Raw genomic sequence first — 17,398 nt, forward strand, 5'->3', positions numbered from 1 at the left:
GCAACAATGAATGAATGGAATTCCAAAATCTCTGTAGATGTTCATTGAAATGAAAAATAAACAATCTAAATTAATAAAAAAATGTCAAGATGGAAAAAAATATGCCTATCTTTCTGCAATGGGAGCAGTTAAGAATCCTGCTGTACATAATAAAGCATCCAGCCAGATAATTGTCTCCCAATATACTGGCAGAGACTGATAAGCATGTCCAGAGCTGCATCTGTTTGCTGAAATGTCTCAATTAGTATTCCATCAATTTCTGAGGCCTTGCTTTCTGCCAAAGGAACTCTGGTGGTCCAGTGGTCTGAAGCAGCACTGCCCACTCGAAGGTGTAAGGTTTGAACCCACCAGCTGATACGCCAGAGAAAGATGAGTGAGGACAACAACACCACAATCCCCAAAGTAACTCTTACCTAGGAAGATAATAGCAGTATCTAATTCATGGGATTTTTGTGGGGCTTAAATAAGTCAGTATATGCAAAGGGTTTAGAAGACTGACATAAGATAAGCATTGACCATATGTTGTTTCGTCATTACTATACTCTTCTTCCTTTTCTCCTCCTCTTCTTCATAATGTCTTCTGTAAAAATCTCCACACTGTGGGTTGAATTAATCCATTCACTTACTTCTACAATGAATTAATGGGATGTATCTTTCTATAGAAATTGCACCATGAAATAATGCTGGACTATGTATGCATGGGCAGGCACAATATTCTCCTCTTTCCATTTCCTTTATTATTCCCTTCTTATTCCTTCCTTCCTCTGGATAGATAAATAGATATAGATAGATATAGAGATAGAGATATAATACAATTAAGCATTAAGTTATAGGCTTCTCATTGAAAGACTGGTGATTTGAACCAATCAAACAATCCACTGGAGAAAGATGTAGCAGCAATTTGCTTCTATACAACTTTATAGCATTGAGAACCTGATGGGGCAATTCTATTAGGTTCTGTATTCTGTTTCTGTGCATACAGAAAAGAAAACTACTTTATTTTAGGAAAGAACCATTAGAATGACTACAAAGAAAACTCCTTGTTGCTCACACAAGGCTGGAAATTTTGTAGATAATAGTTTGTACAAACTGGAAGTTTGTATTCCCACAGATCAGAGTGGGAAAAGGTTAGTAAGAGGCATCCAGTAAGATATTTGCTTTAGCAAGAAGACTAAATAAGGTCTGCTTGAGATCCATAGAAACAACATCTAAAGATAAATCTTTCTATTATCCAACTGAATCCAAGTAACTAAGCTATGCATCAGAACATTACCCAGCACTATATAAGCTGGTATAACCAAAATACCAATTAACCAGGCGTAACTCACATTTCTTGTTGTTGTTCTTGGGTGCTGACAAGTCAAGTACAACTCATACCGACCCTATGAACAACAGATCTGATCCTGTGTAAACCTCAAGACCTCTGATACACTGGAGCCCATTGCTGCAGTCATTGTATCAATCCACCTGGTTGAGGATTTTCCTTTCCGTCACCAACCTTTCCAGGGATGATATGACTCTCTAAGAACTATCCTCTCCTAGCAACGTGTCTAAAGTATGTAAGATGAAGCTTTATAACCTTTACCACCTTTGTACTGATAATGTCTATAATCAAGGACTTGTCCTGACATGAGGAGCAGTGATGTCAGTTTGAGGACTAAGGTTTGTCTGATTCAGGCCATGATCTTTCCAATCACTTGCTATGCTTCTGAGAGCTAGACAATGAATAAGGATGATAGAAGAAGAATCGATGCCTTTGGGCCGTGGTGCTGCAGAAGAATACTGACCAGCCCAGGGACTGGCAAAAGAACAAATAATTATGTCTTAGAGAAGGTACAGCCAGAGTGTCCCTTAGGGGCATGGATGGCTGGGCTGCATCTCACACACTTTGGACATGTTTTTAGGAGTGGCTATTTCTTGGAAAGGGACATCTTGCTTGGAAAGGTAGAGAGCCAGCGAAGGAGAGGGAGACCCACAATGAGATGGGATTGATACAGGGACCGCAACAATGGACTCAAGTGTGCCTGGGACGATCAGGATGGTGTGGGACAGGACAGCATTGGGATCTGTTGTTCATAGGACCTGTAAGTGCTCGATGGCACCTAACCCCAGAGGATCAAGGGTTATGCTTCTGACTCAAAGGCAGGCTGTTCAAATCCACCAGCTAGTCTGCGAGAGAAAGACGGACAGTCTCCTCCCATGTGATTTACAGCCTCTTGAAAACTCAGTGGAGGGTCAGCTATGGGTCAGTTCTGACTCAATGGCATATAACAAGAAGGATAAAAGTTAAAGCAAGAAGGCCGAAATGATGACATAAGAGAGCTGAGACGATGTCAAAGGGCAGCTCCAGAAGACAAAGCAAAGCATTATAACAAAATTTGCAAAGTTCTGGAATTAGAAACATTAGAAGGAAGAATACACTCAGCGTTTCTAAAGCTGGAAGAACTTGAGAAAAAAATTAATCCTCAAGTTACAATGTTGTTGTTGTTATGTGTCGAGTCACTTGCGACTCATAGCAACCCTATGTACAAGAGCCCTAAACCCTGCTCTATCCTGTGCCAACCTCACCGTCTCAAACACACTCACTACCACCACCCCCAACTACAGAATCGATCCATCTCATTGAGGGTCTTCCTCTCCTGCACCATCCCTCCATTCTCCCAAACCTGATGTCCCTCTCCAAGGACCAGTCCCTGCTTGCAACAAGCCCAAAGTATGTCAGGTGAAGCTTCAGAATCCTTGACTCCAAGGAGCAGTCCGGCTTCACCCTCTCCAGGACAAACCTGTTTGTTCTCCTAGCAGTCCATGGTATATTCAACACTCTTCTCCAGCACCACAGCTCAAAGGCAACAATTCTTTTTCTATCATTCCCAAGTCACTGTCCAACTCTCTGATGCATAGGATATAATTGCAAAAACTACAGCTTGGATCAGGCGCACCTTAGTCTCCAGCCTGATGCCATTGCTCTTCACTACTCTTGAGCGGTCCCTCCCAGCTGACTTTCCCAATGCAATTCGTGTCTTGATTTCCTGGCTTTTGGTACCAAGAGTGTTGACTGTGGAACCAAGTCAACCAAAACTATTAACTCTCAATCTCTTCGCCATCCAATCTGCCAATTGGCCGAGCGGTGAGAATCTTTGTTTTCTTGCTGTTGAGCTTCAATCTGTATTGAAGGCTGCAGTCCTTGATCTTCTGCAGCAAGTGTTTCAGGTCCTCGGACTTTTATGGACAAAATATTGAATGATGGAGGAAGAAGATGCAAAGGATACACAGAGTCAATGTATCAGAAAGAATTGGTCAGTGCTGAACCGGCTCAGGAAGCACTGTGTGACCTGCACTGAAGGCATCGGCAAGAACTATCAACTATACTCGTATTGCCACTGAGTAAGAGCCGATCTGTAACTGACCTTCCAGTAGGTTTTCTGAGGCTGTCAACTGCACCAGAGGAGACTGCCCATCCTTCTCTCTCCAAACAGCTGGTAGATATGAATACTGGATAGAGAGGCTAAATTCTTCTCCTAAGATTCTAATCAACCAACAGATCAGTTGTGGCTGAATTGACTCCAAAAGGCTTTCGATGGCCTGATTTTCAGAAGATCACAGGTCTTTCTTCCATGATTCTTACGCTTGGACTCAAATCTCCAAGTTTCTGCCACCAGTTAATGTCTTAATCGTTTGCACTGCCCAGTAACTCTTTCCTAATATGTCACCAAAAACAGGAACGTCACCTAAACCAATTTCATTTCAAAAGATTCTAAATATATTTGAATGATAGGCTTGTGAGTCTAATATTGAAATTGAAGGATAGAATTGGCTGAAGAGTTGTTGTTGTAGTTGTTGTTATGTGCCGTCGAGTCACCTGCGACTCATAGCGACCTTATGTACAACAGCCCTAAACTCTGCTCTGTCCTGTGCCAATTGCACTGTCTCTGACACTCCCATCCTGATTACCCCAGTCACTGAATCAATCCACCTCATAGAGGGCCTTCCCCTCCTGCACTGCCCCTCCACCCTCCCAAGCATGAAGTCCTTCTCCAAGGACCGGTCTCTCCTCACAACATGTCCAAAGTCTGTTAGACGGAGCCTCAGAATCCTTGCCTCCAAGGAGCCACCTGGTTTAACCCTTTGCTGCTATACCAGGCTGGTTCTGTGCTGAACTGATGAGGACTTTAGTGATGAAAAGAACAGTGGGGAGACTCTAAAGACGTGGCCGTCAGCATTGACTGTGTTACTCTGATTTCGGAGCCTCCCTTATGGCTTGCTGTTTCTGGGTCTTCCCTCCAGACTGAAGGGTCTTCCACAATGCTTCACTTGCAAGGAGCCCAAACACTGCAAATGCTGGAGAAATCGTTGAGGAAGAGCCTTCCTGAATCCCTAAAGGTGAGAACAAAAATGGCAAAGGGAGCAAGAAATGGTAGCTGTCTATGAAAAAGGAGAAAAAGTGATTTTTCTTGAAAGCCTGTTCTGTACCAGGCATTCTCATCCTTCTTTCCGTGTAATTTCTTCAGTCTCTCTAGAAGACACAGAGTCTGGCAGGCCCAGGGGTTAAGTACCTAAGTGCTGACTGAAAGGTTGGTGGATAAAATCCCCCAGCTGCTAAGTGGACTCTGCTTAGTGGTGCGGGACTCGGCTTCTGCAAAGTTTACACCTTGTAAACACTAGGGGGCGATTTACTCACTCCTGTTGGGTCACAGTGAGTGGGAATCAGTTTGACAGTTGCACATTTGTTTGTTTGTTTGTTTGGCTTGCTCTTTTTTTTTTACAACTAGATTTTGCTACCATTTCCATGTAACAGATAGAAAAAAAGAAAATTTAGTTACATGATTTGCCCAACAACACTCTGCTTTCTTGTGTCACATCCTCCAAGTCTCTCCCCTCCCTTTTCTCTCTGTCTCCCAATAGTGACCCTATGAACAACAGATCTAAACTCTGCCCTATCCTATGCTGTGTTAATCATCACTGAAATACTTGAGCCCATTGTTACAGTCACTGAGCCAATTCATCGCTTTGAAGGTCTTCCTCTCTTATGTTGACCCTCTGTCTTTCCAAGCGTAATGTCCTTTTCCAAGCACTGGCCCCTGCTAACAACATGTCCAAGGTATGTGAGACAAAACTTCACCATCTTTGCCTCCAAGAAGTACTCTGGCTGCACTTTCTCCAAGACAAATTGAGTTTCCCTTTGGCAGCTCATGGGGTACCAAATGGCACTCTTCTCCAATACTACAACTCAAAGGCATAGAGGATTCTTCTGTCATTTGTACCATTGTCCAACTTTCAGATGCATAGCAAACAATTGAAAAGATCACGGCTTGGATCAGGTGTATCTTAGTCTCTTTGAGGGTAGAAGTGATTAAATGGATATTTACAAATACTAATACCCTGTCCTACATGTTAGAGTGGACCACGAGGGATGGATCCAACTATGAGACCCTAAAGCTTAATCTTATGGGCACTAAGGTGTAGTCTCTATTCTGTGGGAATTCATTTAAACTTTCTAGATGGTAATATTGAATTATATATCCAAAAGCTCTAAATATGCACATAACCCTTTTACATTTCCTTAGAAATGTAGCAGGTACTAACAGTGGTTTTTGTGTAAACATGTTCCATTAGGAATACTTTTTTGGACTGAAAAATTGGAAAAAAGGAAATGACTATTAATAGTCACATGAATAAATGAGCAGTGATATAGTCACATAATGAGATCCTATGAGGGAGAAGGATGGGCAGTCTCCTCTCATGAGATTTACTGCCTCTGAAAAACCCGCTGGAGGTTTTAGCTATGGGTCGGTTCCAACTTGATAGCATGCAACAACAATGTGCAGCCTTTAGAAGACAGTTTAAAATGTTTGCATGTGTTTATACGGAAATATACTCACAATGTGTTCACAGGGAGGGAAAAACCAGACTGCATAATAGTGTATAACAATTTTATTTTTGTAAATTTGGTTAGTCCTTGAAGAAAAGGAAAGGTGAAGTGTCAGAGAAAGAGAAGACTCTCAACAAAATGGATTTACACAGTGACTGTAACAATAAACTTGAGCATGTCAGATATCACAAGGATGGTGCAGGATAGGGTGCCTTTTGGAGCTTGTTCATAGCATCACTATGAGTCCTGGTCAACTTGATGGCACTTAACAATAGCACATGTAGAAATATGTTTTGAAAATGATCTTTAAATATCAATAAAAATGGAATTTTAAAGTCATCTTTGTTTGAATATTTCACTGAATATATAAGTCTTATAATTTGATGTAGCAAAAAGCTATTTTCATTTGGGGTGACAATGTAATCTATGAAGATTATGTCATCTCTCTTTGTTCCCTTTCTGCCACGTAGTTTCATGACTTCATAGAAACAATCACTGTTCTGGTCAAACACAAGGTGCTTTGCCTTTCCACCCTAACGTGTCCACCTTTCAACTTTCTTGGCTGCAGGTTTATGGAACTGTCTTCCACATGAACCAGGGAAACCCATTTAAGCTCAAGGCCTTAGTGGACAAGTGGCCAGACTTTAATACAGTGGTCACACGCCCTGAGGAACAGGTAAGACATCAGGTGTGAAATGAGTAGGCTTCAACATCCCCATTTTCTGGGTACCTATCATGGCATTATGGAAATCCTGGAATTGGAAGGCATAAATCATGTTATTGTTGTTGTTGTTGTTACTGTGGAGTCAGAACCAATCCATAGCTGATCCTCCAGAGGGTTTTAAGAGGCAGTAAATTGCACAAGAGGAGATTGCCCATATTTCTCCCACAGAGCAGCAGGTGGATTTGAATCATGTACCTTTGTATTGACAGCGCAGTTCCTTGCCACTAAGCTGACATAGTGAAGACTCTGGTGATTCTATGAGTCTCATGATTCAGAAACACTAGTTATGGGGCAATATGAGAGAATAAATCTCTCTCCTCAAGAAGTTCACAGACTGGAAGACGTGGCAGATTGACACATTAGTACATGTTGTAAGATACAAAAAAAGAGATGATAGAAAGATACAGAAAGAGCCCACGTGAAAGCTGATTAAAACTACATTTGATGGAGGTTATGAGAAAGAGTTAGAGACACTTTTTGGTGGAAGTCTCAGCAGGACTTGATTTTGTAAATAAACATTTTTCTCAGACTGGAAAAAGTAAGAGGCACTCTAAACAGAGGAAATAGAACAAAGATACGCTGGAGCAAAGCAGCACAAGGAGTCAGGCTAATTCTAAGGGGCAAGATTACAATTACAAGTACAATTACAATTACAAAGCTACATTTTCCAAATATATTTTGAGTGAGGTTTGTTTGTTTGTTTATTTGTTTCTAATTGGAGGGAGAGGAGTTGGTACTGACTCATCGCTGACCCTTCTTCAGTGGGTTTTCAGAGGCGGTAAATCACACAGGAGACATTTGTCCATCTTTCTGTTGTGAAGCAGTTAGTGGAGCTGAATGTGCCTTCATGTTGGCAGGGCAGCTCCTTACCATTAGGCCACCGGTGGGCCCTTAGATTGCTAATACATTTCAAAACTAAGTAAGTTTCTTTTACAACAAATAGAAAGATAAACCTATAAAAAGTTAATATGCCTGTAATATAAGAAATGTTGCTTTAAAATCACTATATTAGAGAATATATAGAAAGAAGAACTTTAAAAATAAGATTTTAAGGAGCTCTGGTGGCCTAGTGGTGAGAAGCTGAACTGCAATTCCAGAGGCACATGGTTCGTATCTACCAGATAGATGCTCTGCTGTAGATGGAAGGGCAATTTCCTCCTGTACTAGTCAGGTCCAATTTGATGGTACACATACACACACAAAAAAAATTAAAAAAAATTTTAGATTAGAATAATATTATCTGATGTTTTGATCTCAAATGATTAAAGGAACAAAATGTTTCAATGGGATCATTACTAACCTGCAATGTATGTTTTGTGCACCAGTGTTCATCTACACTAATGTTATACTACTTGGTAATATTTTTCTATGTCTTCTTATCCTGAATAATCCTATCTGTTCAATAATTTTAGTTTTTTTGTCTTTCTAGAGCAGCAATTTAACGATGGCCTTTTCAAAGAAAACTGTCCTAATTAGTCTTCCTCTTCTTTGGTTTTGTTAGGTATGGATGTTGTCACTGGTTTTTGTCGTTAGGTCCCTCCAGCACACAGGACCCAAGTACCACAGAACAAAACCCTGTCAGATCCTATGCCATCCTCACAATCTCTGCTGGTGTAGTCACTGGGTCAAGCCTTCTCTTGAGAATCTTCTTTTCCTTCTCTGATCTACTTTCCTAAGCACAAGGTCCTTTTCCAAGGACTGTCCCCCCTGAAGCCCAAAGTATATGAAAAGTCTTACCTTCCTTCATTCTAAGGAGCGCTGTGACTGCACTTTTTCTAAGACAAATTTTGTTTCTTGGATATTTTTATCCATATTTATTTCACCTGTATCATATTCAACACTATTGGGTTCATCACCTAAACGCTCAGTGAGAAGTTGAACTGTAGTAAAATTAGCTCCTGTAACAGGAGTTATTCCTTATCAAGTTGCTCTTACCATCCTCCTATAGTGGATTATGGAGGTATAAAAGAATGTTTTTTCATGTGTATAGCTTTGGTTTGAATATTAATGTCATATATATGTAGTCAAAAATATTGTGCTGTAGTTTTACAACATGAATTTAAGAATTGAATCTTTGATCTTGATCCCATGATTCTCTCGACTCCAGAACAATGATCATGCACTTGAAGAAGTGACATTTCAGTACTTAGACAGTCTCAGTGTAGTGAAATGCCAAAAACCAGCAATGCGATCCTGAAACAGAAACAAATTTTATTTGCTTCCTTTTCCTGATGCAACCAGGAGATGACGGATGACCTTGATCACTACATCAACACTTACCAAGTCTACTTCAAGGATTTGGAGAACTGTCTGGACTGCCTCAGCTCACCGGAAGTCATCAACTGGAAGCAGCATTTGCAAATCCAAAGTAAGAGGACTGTGATCTGTGTGAACTTGTTTCTTGGGGCTGAAAAGTTCCCACTATGACACACTGTTGTCTGCGGGCCATTTATTCCCATTCAGTTCCAACTAAATAACTAAAGGGGGAAACTTTTGACAATTAAATTACCTTAGAGTTAGGAAAAACTAGGCTTCCAACATCAACGGGCAGGGAGTCTCCTCTGACTCAAGACAATCTATACTTCTCAGAGTAGACCTGTGTCCCATGTCCCACGTGTTTTTCGGTGGTAGGTTTTCTTGGAAGTAACTGTGAAATCTTTCTTCCACGGTACCTCTAAATTATCTCAAACTTCAATCTGTAACCATTTTCACCAGTCAGGATCTCACCACAGGTTTCATATTAAAACAACTTTGAACTCATTGTCATTGAACGAGAGCAGACTCCGATCTGACCCTGCATTGGGATCTGAGTCTCTACGTGGCTCGGGAGGAGAGTGCTTCTCTGTCTCTTGCGGAGCTGTGGAGGGATTAGAACCAGCGGAGAGGGGTGATCTGTCAGAAGTTTGGTTCTCTAGGGACTGCGTCACCACAGCTCCTGGTTTCCTATGGGAATTAAGCTCATTACTTGGTAGCTAATGACTTATGATGTAGTTGGCAAAGAAACTGAGGATTCATTGCAGGGATTGGCTGCTGCGGGAGCAAAGCTTCCTTCTGGTCTCCTTTTCCTGGACTAACAATGACAGCTCCTTGTGGCACAGAGCGTCTCTTCGAGGTCTCCACGGACAACCGTCCTGGTTATGAGCATGCTCTCTGGAGTCAGACGCCCAAGGGGGCATTCTTGCACTTTATCTTCATTGCTGTGTGATCTCAGTCAAGTGATGTAGCCTTTCTAAGACTCATGTCCTTCATGGTAATATTACTGAAAATATAACTGGTGATTGTGTGCCCAAAGAGGTGGGGATGGGGCTAGAAGGCAAGTTCCAATGTGCAAGCACTTTTAAAAAAAATTTTTTTTCTTTAAATTTTATTATTTTGTGTGTGTACCGTTAAATAAGATCTGACTGGTACAAGAGGAGATTGCCCCTCCTTCTCCAGCAGAGCATCTGGTGGATTCAAACCACTTATTTCTATGATTGCAGTGTAGCTTCTTGCCACTAGGCCACCAGAGCTCCCTTGTGTAAGTATTTTTAAGTCTGTTGAAGTCTGTAAAATTTACTTCTATCCCATTGGTTCAAGCAAGTCACATGACCACAGTAAGACTCAGTGACTGACAAGACTCTTTGCCATTTTGAGAATTTACAGACGTTGGATGCTATTGTTCCTTGCTACCTGTGTATGGTGGTCCATGTGCGCAAGTAATGGCAAGTATTTGGGGTCGTGTGATTTTTGGGGGGCTGGTGTTTGAGGTACAGTACTGTTCTTTCCCCAAGGAACAAGGCTCTGGAGGCTGGACCTAGGGTTGAAGGCAGGTAGTGGCTTAAATCCCCGCAGGGCCCTCAGGCCTGTTTCAAATTGTTTATTTGTCAAACATTCTTCTAAGTGACATAGCACTGGTCTGTGCATTGCTGTACAGAGATAACTCATGGTTGCTGTGATGCTAAACACTGTGACACTGATGTGTCAAATGTGAGAATGGTTACCCATGATGGACCATGTTTGGTGGAGCTCCGCAATTAAAACAAGCTTGGAAGCAGGAGCGGCATCCACTTCCAAAATGGCTTGCCTCCCGAAACTCTATGAACAGTGCGCAGGTCTTCCATTCGTAGGGTCACGATGAGTCACCTACGACTTGATGGCACCTAACAACAACAATAACAACAATAACAACAACAAGTCTCTTTCAGTTACCAAAATGGCCTGGTCAGGTGTAACTAGACACTTGGTCTTATGTTGTTGTGTTGTTGTTGTATAACATAGAGTCAGCGCTGACCCTTAGCTGACCCTCCCTTGGGTTTTCAGAAGTGGTTAATTACTCGGGAGGAGACTGCCCATCCTTGTCCCATGAAGCAGCTGGTGGTCTCGAACCACATACCTTCAGGATTGCAACACAGTTTTTTTGCCACTTGGCCACCAGAGCTCCCTTATGTCAATAATGGGACATGCTTTAAGTCACACAGCAGCAGCAGTACCACCAAACTCAGGACCGAGGTTTTCTGAGTCGCCAATGCAGACACTTCCTTCTCCACTGAGGTACTTCTCCCTTGAAGGTGCTTATGCAATTGTATCTCTCTCTCCTCATAATCCATCTAGGTTCACAGTCCAGCCTGAATGACGTGCTACAAAGGCTTGCAGCCAGTAAACACTTCAAGACGGAACAGACGCGGTGCATTCTCTATCTTTCACTTGAGACAGCAAAGAAACTTGTTCCTTCCTTGCTGGATGCAAAGACTTTATCATCCACATGTGGCACACCCAAGGCCATGTGAGTGTGATAAAAACAGCGCTGTCCCACACAGAGCTCTCTCTACCAAAGCACCTTCACTTCTTTCCCTGCTTTCACGTTGACGCTATCAAATCCTCTTCACCCTGTCTTGGCCTTCCCGTTCATTTCCTCCCTTACCTCCAGCCTTCCTGCTTCTCTGTCATCACATGTCCTTCCCCATGCAAGGGCTTCACTTTCTCCCTTCTGCCTCCTTTGTCTCTGAGAGGAAAGAATAAATGTCAAAGTTCACGGAGCCTGCTGTTGTCTGGTGGATTCTGGTCCATTCAGTGAGAAGACTAAGGTGCACCTGATTCAGGCCATGGGCTTCTCAATCACCTGCTATGCCTCAGAGAGCTGGACAGTGACTACTAATGACAAAAGAACTGGCATCTTTGAGTTGTGGTGTTGGAGAAGAGTACTGAATATTCCACAGACGCCCAAAGGAATAAACAGATACGTCTTAGAAAAAGAGCAGGCAGAGTGCTCCTTAGAAAGCGATGATGGCAAAGGCTTCGTCTTTCATACTTTCACAGCTAGGCAAGCCTATTCCTTGGAAAAGGACATCATGCTTGGAAGGAGGGAGGGTTGGTGAAGAAGAGGAGGATCCCCCAATGAGATAGACTGACGTGGTGACTTCAGCAGTGGTCTCTAGTGTGTCAGAGATGATGAGAATGGCACAGGATAGAACAAGTTTCATGTTGGCTGTTTGTAGGGTCACTGTGAATTGTATTGTTTTCTAGAATTTAAAAAATACACAACTAACTCAATGTATGGGTGGGTGGGTGGGGGGGAATAGCTACTAATGACCGGGTGTGACAGCAAAGACTAAGCACTCTTGAGATTTTTGTGGCTGTAATTCTTACATGGTCAGCCTCTCTTTTGTGCTGCCCCTGGGTAGGTCTGAACTACCAACTTTCAGATTAGTAAGAAGCAACCAAACCCACTGCCACAGAGTAGTTTCTGGCTGCTGGTGACCCTGCCTTAAACTTAGGAGGGTGTAAATCTAAACAAGAGTCCCACACTTAGCTCACGACACAACCGGGACTCTTGTAGGCAAGCTGCTTTTGTGGTTAGGTATTGTTGAGTCGCCTATAATTGACAGTGAACGACCAACCAAAACTTTTCCCCATCCAGCACCATGCTCACCATGTCTGTTGTGCTTATGTGTCTGTCTGTTGTTCACTGTGTCATTCCGTCTCCTTCAGAGTCTGCCTCTCCTTCATGACCCTCTCATTTTCCAAGCACAATACCACATTTCAAGGACAAGTCTCTCCTGATCATATGTCCAAAGTATGTGAGGCAGGCTCTAAGCATCCTTACTCCTAAGGAACTCCCCTAGCTGCATTTCTTCCAACACATACTTGCTTGTTCTTTTGGAAGTCCATGGTATGTAAGTATTCCTTGTCAATGCCACAACTCAAAGGCACCAATCCTTTCTTTGCCTCTATTTATTCATTTCCCAGCTTACACACATACATATGAAGCAATTGAAAAATACCCAGCTTAGTCTCTAAACAGACTCTTAAAATCCTTCCTCTTAAAGATGTCCTTAATAGTAGATTTGACCAAGGCAAGATGGCATTTGGTTTCTTGACTATTTCCGTTATTGTTGGGTGTGGATCCAAGTAAAACAAAATCATTCAGACTTCATTTTTCCCCTCCATTTATGTTGTTTTGCCTATTGGCCAATTGTGAGGATTTTTATTTTCTTGTTGAGGTGTGATCTAATACTGAAGGCTATAATCTTTGATTTTCTTTAGTAAATGCATAAAATCCTCTTAAGTTTCCATAAGCAAAGATGTGTTATCTTCATAATGAAAGCTGTGGATGATCCTGCCTTCAATTCTGATGCCAGCAGTGAAGGGCGAGTTATTTTTGCTACATATGGTTTCATGTTGTTGTTTGCCAGTGAGATGTTTCTGACTCATAACCACCCCAAGTGACAGAGATTTGTTTGTTGATTGTAATGTTTATGCAAGTCGATCACTATGTCATTTTCCCACAAGCTCTCAGGTAGGTCTACACAGCTGTTTGGTTATTAGCCAAGTGCTGAACTGATTCCACCACTAAGCCTCTTTATAAAACACCTTAATCATGAGCTTTGCTTTTCTCTCGCTCCCCTCCATAGCAACCAAGAAGTATTCAGACTCTCATCCCTGCATGTCAGCCATGCCTCCTTGGTGAATAAACTTTGGCATTTTGGTGGCAATGAGAGAAGCCAGAGATTCATTGAACGCTGTATCAAGGCCTTCCCCAGCACCTGTCTCCTGGGGCCTGAGGGGACCCCTGTGTCCTGGAACTTGATGGATCAGACTGGAGAGATGAGAATGGCAACAACTGTGCCTGAGTATTGGGGCCATGGTCTCATCTCACATGTCCTCCATTACCAGATCCAGACTGTGGAAAATCTTGGCTTCCCCAGTTATGGTCACACACAGAAGAGCAACACAGTGATGCAAAATATAAGCCATATTCTGCAGCTTGTTCGCTTGCCCTGTGACTGGAACCAGTGGAGCTGTGTGCCTCTGTGACGCTAGACCCGAACCCAGGTGATACTTAGAGGTGAGGGACAGAGCTGTGTGTGTGGATGGAGACAAAGACTAAATGAACCACTGGTGAAGGAGGGAGTACTGTGTGGGCCCTGAAAAAGCAGAAACACCTGGGGAACAGAACAGACATGGTCTCAGCCCTCTAAGAACTCTTGGTCTTCCACTGGATTCCTCGGTCCTGGGCATCCTCAGATATTCCTTGTGCCACCCACATTGCTTTGCTCCACAAATTTCCAGGAATACCATAACAAATTGGCAGCAGTGGCATCTCTGTCTTTTGTCCACTTTACCAGTAGTAAAGATAACTGCCATCCAAGCAGATATATGCACACCCATGTTCATTGCAGCCTTGTTCACAATAGCAAGGAGTTGGAAATAACCTGAGTGCCCATCAACAAACGAATGGCTAGAGAAGCTGTGGAATACTACGCTGCATTGAAAAACAAGGAACTCATGCAATATTATTCAAAATGGGTGAGCCTGGAGGACATTATGCTGAGTGAAGTATCTCAGTCACAAAAGGACAAATACCGCATGGTGCCACTGTTGTAAAATAGGACTGACATCAAGGTTGGGGTAAGAATGAGAAAAGCTGGATAAATTACATACATTGCATTGAAACAGATGAGGAGAGAACAGTTTAAAAGCAATATATTATAGGGTATTAAGATTATCATAAGAGTCCGGAATGAAGGTTGCAGGGTGGAGTATACTTGGGGGGGGGTGTGTGGGATTGTATACCAATGAAGGAATTTTTCTTTTCTTTTTCAAAGAGAAGAGCGAACTGGGAGTGGCAGGGGGCGGGGAGAAAAGTGCAACAATGAATGAATGGAAATCTAAAATCTATGTAAATGTTCATTTAAATTAATAATAATAATAACAAATGTAAAAATATAGTGGATATACTTTAATCTCCCCCCCCAAAAAAATGTAAGCAATAACTTAAATCTTACATCCAAGTGTTGACAACCAAAACCTGTCTTTATATGTTGTTCTAATGTGCCATGGATACAGAAGTAGCTTCTGGTGAGAACTGTTGGTCCATAGTCGTGGTATGCTAGTGTGTTCTATCTTCACCCATAACTTGTGATGACATACAATCGAATGCCTTTGCATACAGTAAAACACAAAACGGTATTCCGGTATTCTCTATTTTCTATGGATCCAGGATCCATCAGCAATGATGTCCCTAGTGCTTTGGTCTCTTCTAAAACCAGCTTAAACTTCTGGTAGAGTTTTCTATTATTAATATTAATGCTTAAATTCCTATTCTTATGTGTTGAAAAGAGTACTATGATCCCAAGCAAAAAATTAAACATTTAGAAGTTAATAATTTTGTCACACTTTAAAATGTTGAAATGAAAAGTACAAAAATGAGTCACACATTTATCTTTTCTCAAACCCAATGGAATACTATGCAGCATGGAAAAAACAATGGACTCATAAAACATTACACAACACGGGTGACCCTGGAGGACAGTATGTTGAGTGAAATATCTCAATCACAAAAGGACAAATACTACATTGCACCACTGTTATAGAGCAGGTCTGACATGGGTTGGGAGGAGAAAAGAATAAGAGTGAATAGATAACAAGCACTGCATTGGAACAGATGAAGGAAAGAACTGTTTAAAAGGAATATATGATTAGCCATTATACATACAACATTTCAGAATAAGAGGTACATTGCAAAGAGGACTGAGGTGGAGAGGAGTGAGATGATTGTGTAACGAAGAATGAAAACTTTTTTTTTAAAAAAAAAGTGAACTGGTGAAGTGCCTGTTCATATCCTGTGCCCATTTTTCAATTGGGTTATTTACCTTTATCTTGTTGTGGTGCTCAAGTATTTTATAAATTCTAGATATAAGTCCCTTGTCAGACATGTCATTACCAAATATTTTTCCCCAATCTGTGGCTTCCCTTTTTACCCTGTTGGAGAAGTTTTTGGATGTGCATACGGATTTAAGTCTTCAAAGGTCCCATTTATCTATTTTATCCTCTCCTGGTTGTTGTAGATTTTCCAGGATGCTTGGAAGAAAACTTTATGTTGTGGATTAGTACTTCTAGTGTTCTTCCAAGTTTTACTTTAATGAAGTTTATAGTCCTTGGTTTTAGTTCTAGGTCCATAATCCACTTTGAATTGGTTTTTGTGTGTGGAATCAGGTGTCGTTCTTGCTTGAGTTTTCTGCAGATAGTTTTCCATTTTCGCCAGCACCATTTGTTTAAAAAGATGTCCTTTTCCCACTTAACTGATTTCATCTCCTTGTCAAAAATCAGTTAATCATATGTAGATGAGTTGATTTCTGGATTCTTAATTCTATTCCATTGATCTATGTGTCTGCCATTGTACCAGTACAACTGGTACTGTCTTGATCACCACGGCAGTGTAGTAGGATTTGAAATCAAGGAGTGAGATGCCTCCTAGCTTGTTTCTCTTTTTAAGGAATGCTTTGCTTATTCTGGGCCTCTTTCCATCCCAAATAAAATTGGAATTGCCTTCTCCATCTTGTTGAAGAATGGAATTGGTATTTGTACTGGAATTGCATTGAACGTGTAAATTGCCTTTGGTAGTATTGTCATTTTCACAATATTGAGTCTTCCTACCCAAGGGATATGAACAGACACTTCATTAAAAAGACATTCAGATGGCTAACAAGCACATGAAGAAATGTTCAAGATCCCTAGCTCTAAGAGAGATGCAAATCAAAACAACTATAAAATATCATATCACCCCACTAAAAATAGCAAAATTTAAGAGAACAGCAAACATCAAATGCTGGCAAGGTAGTGGAGAAACCAGAACCCTTGTTCACTGTTGGTGGGAGTGTAAAATGGTGCAACCACTATGGAAGGCTGTATGGCGCTTTCTCAAAAAGTTGCAAATACAAATACCATTTGACCAAGCAATTTCACTACTTGGAATTTACCCTAAAGAAACCATAACTTCCACCCAAGCAGATATATGCGCACCCATGTTTATTGTGGCTTGGTTTGCAATAGCAAAGAGCTGGAAACAACCCAAGTGCCCATCGACAAATGAATGGATAGAGAAGCTCCGGTATATTCATACAATGGAATACTGTGCAGCATTGAAAAACAAAGAACTCATGAAATATTATGCAAAACGATGACCCGGGAGGACATTATGCTGAGTGACATATCTCAGTCACAAAAGGATAAATATTGCAAAGTTCCACTTTTGTAAAATGGGACTGACATCAGGGTTGAGAGAAGACAGACAAGGAGGAGAGGAATGATGTATATTGCATTGAAACAGATGAGGGAGAGATCTGTTTAAAAGGAATATATGAATGGGTATTCTTTTCATTACAGAAGTCCAGAGTAAAGGCTGCATAGTGGAATGAACTTGGGGGAAGGGACTGCATAACAATGAAAGAGGGTGTTTTTTTTTCAAGGAGAGGAGTGAAGGGGGGGGCATTGAGTGGACGGAGAAAAGTGCAGCAATGAATGACTGGAAATCCTAAGTCTCTGTA

General features: G+C 41.5%; 1 protein-coding gene across 1 annotated transcript; it reads left to right on the forward strand.

The window, feature by feature from the left end:
* Window positions 1–4,302: 4,302 nt before the first annotated feature.
* On the forward strand, window positions 4,303–13,886 carry LOC102851661 (glycine N-phenylacetyltransferase-like). Its single transcript, XM_006900427.1, has 5 exons — window positions 4,303–4,380; window positions 6,438–6,545; window positions 8,835–8,961; window positions 11,184–11,355; window positions 13,484–13,886. Exons 1-5 carry the CDS (start codon window positions 4,303–4,305, stop codon window positions 13,884–13,886), a joined length of 888 nt encoding a protein of 295 aa, XP_006900489.1.
* Window positions 13,887–17,398: the final 3,512 nt, after the last annotated feature.

The sequence above is a fragment of the Elephantulus edwardii genome, unplaced genomic scaffold (genome assembly GCF_000299155.1).
Source record: "Elephantulus edwardii isolate Elephantulus edwardi_28Jun2011 unplaced genomic scaffold, EleEdw1.0 scaffold00284, whole genome shotgun sequence".
Taxonomy (NCBI): domain Eukaryota; kingdom Metazoa; phylum Chordata; class Mammalia; order Macroscelidea; family Macroscelididae; genus Elephantulus; species Elephantulus edwardii.

Bases quoted from the DNA above. Each gene is read 5' to 3' on its own strand.
- LOC102851661 (XM_006900427.1), top strand. From the start codon at position 4,303: ATGCTTCACTTGCAAGGAGCCCAAACACTGCAAATGCTGGAGAAATCG. The intron at 8,962-11,183 runs GTAAGAGGACTG...TAATCCATCTAG, and splicing joins GCAGCATTTGCAAATCCAAA to GTTCACAGTCCAGCCTGAAT. The intron at 11,356-13,483 runs GTGAGTGTGATA...TCCCCTCCATAG, and splicing joins TGTGGCACACCCAAGGCCAT to CAACCAAGAAGTATTCAGAC.